Below are 5131 nucleotides of genomic sequence, written 5' to 3' on the forward strand. Positions count from 1 at the left end.
GTATCTACTGAGTACCTACTGTGTACCTACTTAGTACCTACTGAGTATCTACTGTGTTTTTACTGAGTACCTACTGAGTATCTACTGAGTACCTACTGAGTACCTACTGAGTACCTACTGAGTACCTACGGTGTACCTACTGTGTATCTACTGAGTACCTACTGAGTACCTACTGTGTACCTACTGTGTACCTACTGAGTACCTACTGAGTACCTACTGTGTACCTACTGTGTACCTACTGAGTATCTACTGAGTACCTACTGTGTTTTTATTGTGTACCTACTGTGTTTTTACTGAGTACCTACTGTGTTTTTACTGAGTTGCATCATACCTGGCTGAACAGACTCTGGGTGTTTTGATTGATTGTTATAGTCTTTCCAATAGGAATCTTTTTCAGCCAAACCCAGTCGCCCTGGTCACCACACAATAATCAAAGCATAGAGTCAGTAAGTCAGAGAAGCCAACAGTAATAGGTCAAATTACAGGTAAACAGAGGGGTGCAGGTGAACAGAGGGGTACAGGTAAACAGGCAGGTGCAGGTAAACAGAGGTGAACAGGTAAACAGACGGGTGTAGGTAAACAGAGGTGTGCAGGTAAACAGAGGGGTGCAGGTAAACAGACGGGTGCAGGTAAACAGACGGGTGCAGGTAAACAGGGGTGCTGGTAAACAAACGGGTGCAGGTAAACAGAGGGGTACAGGTAAACAGAAGGGTGCAGGTAAAAAAAGGGGTGCAGGTAAACAGAAGGGTGCAGGTAAACAGAGGGGTGCAGGTAAACAGACGGGTGCAGGTAAACAGAGGGGTACAGGTAAACAGATGGGTGCAGGTAAACAGGGGGGTACAGGTAAACAGGGGGGTACAGGTAAACAGAGGGGTGCAGGTAAACAGAGGGGTACAGGTAAACAGATGGGTGCAGGTAAACAGAGGGGTACAGGTAAACAGACGGGTGCAGGTAAACCGAGGGGTGCAGGTAAACAGACGGGTGCAGGTAAACAGACGGGTACAGGTAAACAGAAAGGTACAGAGTAAACAGCGGGGTACAGGTAAACAGACAGATGCAGGTAAACAGACAGGTGCAGGTAAGCAGACGGGTACAGGTAAGCAGACGGGTACAGGTAAAAAGACAGGTGCAGGTAAACAGACAGGTACAGGTAAACAGAGGGGTACAGGTTAACAGACAGGTGCAGGTAAGCAGACGGGTACAGGTAAACAGAAAGGTGCAGGTAAACAGACAGATGAAGGTAAACAGACAGATGAAGGTAAACAGACAGGTGCAGGTAAGCAGACGGGTGCAGGTAAGCAGACGGGTGCAGGTAAACAGAAAGGTACAGAGTAAACAGCGGGGTACAGGTAAAAAGAAAGGTACAGAGTAAACAGCGGGGTACAGGTAAACAGACGGGTGCAGATAAACAGAGGGGTACAGGTAAACAAACAGGTGCAGGTAAACAGACGGGTGCAGGTAAACAGAAAGGTACAGAGTAAACAGACAGGTGCAGGTAAACAGAGGGGTACAGGTAAACAGAGGGGTGCAGGTAAACAGAGGGGTACAGGTAAAAAGAGGGGTGCAGGTAGTAAACAGACAGGTGCAGGTAAACAGAGGGGTACAGGTAAACAGAGGGGTGCAGGTAAACAGAGGGGTACAGGTAAAAAGAGGGGTGCAGGTAAACAGACAGGTGCAGGTAAACAGAGGGGTGCAGGTAAACAGAGGGGTGCAGGTAAACAGAGGGGTGCAGGTAAACAGAGGGGTACAGGTAAACAGACAGGTACAGGTAAACAGAGGGGTGCAGGTAAACAGAGGGGTGCAGGTAAACAGAGGGGTGCAGGTAAACAGAGGGGTACAGGTAAACAGAGGGGTACAGGTAAACAGAGGGGTGCAGGTAAACAGAGGGGTGCAGGTAAACAGAGGGGTGCAGGTAAACAGAGGGGTGCAGGTAAACAGATGGGTGCAGGTAAACAGAGGGGTGCAGGTAAACAGACGGATACAGGTAAACAGAAGGGTACAGGTAAACAGAGGGGTGCAGGTAAACAGAGGGGTACAGGTAAACAGAGGGGTGCAGGTAAACAGAGGGGTACAGGTAAACAGGGGTACAGGTAAACAGAGGGGTACAGGTAAACAGACGGGTACAGGTAAAAAAAGGGGTGCAGGTAAACAGATGGGTACAGGTAAACAGATGGGTGCAGGTAAACAGAGGGGTACAGGTAAACAGAGGGGTACAGGTAAACAGAAAGGTACAGAGTAAACAGCGGGGTACAGGTAAAATGACAGATGCAGGTAAACAGACAGGTGCAGGTAAGCAGACAGGTGCAGGTAAGCAGACGGGTACAGGTAAGCAGACGGGTACAGGTAAACAGACAGGTGCAGGTAAACAGACAGGTACAGGTAAACAGAGGGGTACAGGTTAACAGACAGGTGCAGGTAAACAGACAGATGAAGGTAAACAGACAGGTGCAGGTAAGCAGACGGGTGCAGGTAAACAGAAAGGTACAGAGTAAACAGCGGGGTACAGGTAAAAAGAAAGGTACAGAGTAAACAGCGGGGTACAGGTAAAAAGAAAGGTACAGAGTAAACAGCGGGGTACAGGTAAACAGACAGGTGCAGGTAAACAGCGGGGTACAGGTAAACAGACAGGTGCAGGTAAACAGAGGGGTACAGGTAAACAGACAGGTGCAGGTAAACAGACGGGTGCAGGTAAACAGAAAGGTACAGAGTAAACAGACAGGTGCAGGTAAACAGAGGGGTACAGGTAAACAGAGGGGTGCAGGTAAACAGAGGGGTACAGGTAAACAGAGGGGTGCAGGTAAACAGAGGGGTACAGGTAAAAAGACAGGTGCAGGTAAGCAGACGGGTGCAGGTAAACAGAAAGGTACAGAGTAAACAGCGGGGTACAGGTAAAAAGAAAGGTACAGAGTAAACAGCGGGGTACAGGTAAACAGACAGGTGCAGGTAAACAGAGGGGTACAGGTAAACAGACAGGTGCAGGTAAACAGACGGGTGCAGGTAAACAGAAAGGTACAGAGTAAACAGACAGGTGCAGGTAAACAGAGGGGTACAGGTAAACAGAGGGGTGCAGGTAAACAGAGGGGTACAGGTAAAAAGAGGGGTGCAGGTAAACAGACAGGTGAAGGTAAACAGAAAGGTACAGAGTAAACAGCGGGGTACAGGTAAACAGACAGATGCAGGTAAACAGACAGGTGCAGGTAAGCAGACGGGTACAGAGTAAACAGCAGGGTACAGGTAAACAGACAGATGCAGGTAAACAGACAGGTGCAGGTAAGCAGACGGGTACAGGTAAACAGAGGGGTACAGGTAAACAGACAGGTGCAGGTAAACAGAGGGGTACAGGTAAACAGTGGGGTACAGGTAAACAGACAGGTGCAGGTAAGCAGACGGGTACAGGTAAACAGAGGGGTACAGGTAAACAGACAGGTGCAGGTAAACAGACAGATGCAGGTAAACAGACAGGTGCAGGTAAACAGACGGGTGCAGGTAAACAGAAAGGTACAGAGTAAACAGCGGGGTACAGGTAAAAAAAGGGGTACAGGTAAACAGAGGGGTGCAGGTAAACAAACGGGTACAGGTAACAGCGGGGTACAGGTAAACAGAGGGGTACAGGTAAACAGAGGGGTACAGGTAAACAGAGGGGTGCAGGTAAACAAAGGGGTACAGGTAAACAAACGGGTGCAGGTAAACAGAAAGGTACAGAGTAAACAGAGGGGTGCAGGTAACAGCGGGGTACAGGTAAACAGACGGGTGCAGGTAAACAGACGGGTGCAGGTAAACAGAAAGGTACAGAGTAAACAGCGGGGTAGAGGTAAACAGACAGGTGCAGGTAAACAGAGGGGTACAGGTAAACAGAGGGGTGCAGGTAAACAGAGGGGTACAGGTAAACAAAGGGGTGCAGGTAAACAGACAGGTGCAGGTAAACAGACGGGTGCAGGTAAACAGAAAGGTACAGAGTAAACAGCGGGGTACAGGTAAACAGACAGGTGCAGGTAAACAGCGGGGTACAGGTAAACAGAAGGGTGCAGGTAAACAGAGGGGTACAGGTAAACAAACAGGTGCAGGTAAACAGACGGGTGCAGGTAAACAGAAAGGTACAGAGTAAACAGCGGGGTACAGGTAAACAGACAGGTGCAGGTAAACAAAGGGGTACAGGTAAACAGTAGGGTGCAGGTAAACAGAGGGGTGCAGGTAAACAGACAGGTGCAGGTAAACAGACAGGTACAGAGTAAACAGCGGGGTACAGGTAAACAGACAGATGCAGGTAAACAGACAGGTGCAGGTAAGCAGACGGGTACAGAGTAAACAGCGGGGTACAGGTAAACAGACAGATGCAGGTAAACAGACAGGTGCAGGTAAGCAGACGGGTACAGGTAAACAGAGGGGTACAGGTAAACAGATAGGTGCAGGTAAACAGACAGATGCAGGTAAACAGACAGGTGCAGGTAAGCAGACGGGTGCAGGTAAACAGAAAGGTACAGAGTAAACAGCGGGGTACAGGTAAAAAGAAAGGTACAGAGTAAACAGCGGGGTACAGGTAAACAGACAGGTACAGAGTAAACAGCGGGGTACAGGAAAACAGACAGGTGCAGGTAAACAGAGGGGTACAGGTAAACAGACAGGTGCAGGTAAGCAGACGGGTACAGGTAAACAGAAAGGTACAGAGTAAACAGCGGGGTACAGGTAAACAGACAGATGCAGGTAAACAGACAGGTGCAGGTAAGCAGACGGGTACAGAGTAAACAGCGGGGTACAGGTAAACAGACAGATGCAGGTAAACAGACAGGTGCAGGTAAGCAGACGGGTACAGGTAAACAGAGGGGTACAGGTAAACAGACAGGTGCAGGTAAACAGACAGATGCAGGTAAACAGACAGGTGCAGGTAAGCAGACGGGTGCAGGTAAACAGAAAGGTACAGAGTAAACAGCGGGGTACAGGTAAAAAGAAAGGTACAGAGTAAACAGCGGGGTACAGGAAAACAGACAGGTGCAGGTAAACAGAGGGGTACAGGTAAACAGACAGGTGCAGGTAAGCAGACGGGTACAGGTAAACAGAAAGGTACAGAGTAAACAGCGGGGTACAGGTAAACAGACAGATGCAGGTAAACAGACAGGTGCAGGTAAGCAGACGG

The 5131-nt window shown here is 49.0% G+C and overlaps 2 protein-coding genes across 2 annotated transcripts in view; one reads left to right on the forward strand and one right to left on the reverse strand.

Annotated features, from left to right (window-relative positions):
• Positions 1–5131, forward strand: part of LOC123980885 (zinc finger protein 208-like) — an 808576-nt gene that overhangs the window by 615452 nt on the left and 187993 nt on the right. The gene's annotated exons all lie outside the window — the stretch shown is intronic.
• Positions 1–5131, reverse strand: part of LOC123980941 (retinal guanylyl cyclase 2-like) — a 51103-nt gene that overhangs the window by 29007 nt on the left and 16965 nt on the right. The window contains exon 11 of the mRNA XM_046065567.1: positions 332–412. Within this exon, the coding sequence (XP_045921523.1) occupies positions 332–412 (81 nt within the window). The remainder of the gene's footprint in view (positions 1–331; positions 413–5131) is intronic.

Source organism: Micropterus dolomieu, linkage group LG12, assembly GCF_021292245.1.
Source record: "Micropterus dolomieu isolate WLL.071019.BEF.003 ecotype Adirondacks linkage group LG12, ASM2129224v1, whole genome shotgun sequence".
Classification (NCBI taxonomy): domain Eukaryota; kingdom Metazoa; phylum Chordata; class Actinopteri; order Centrarchiformes; family Centrarchidae; genus Micropterus; species Micropterus dolomieu.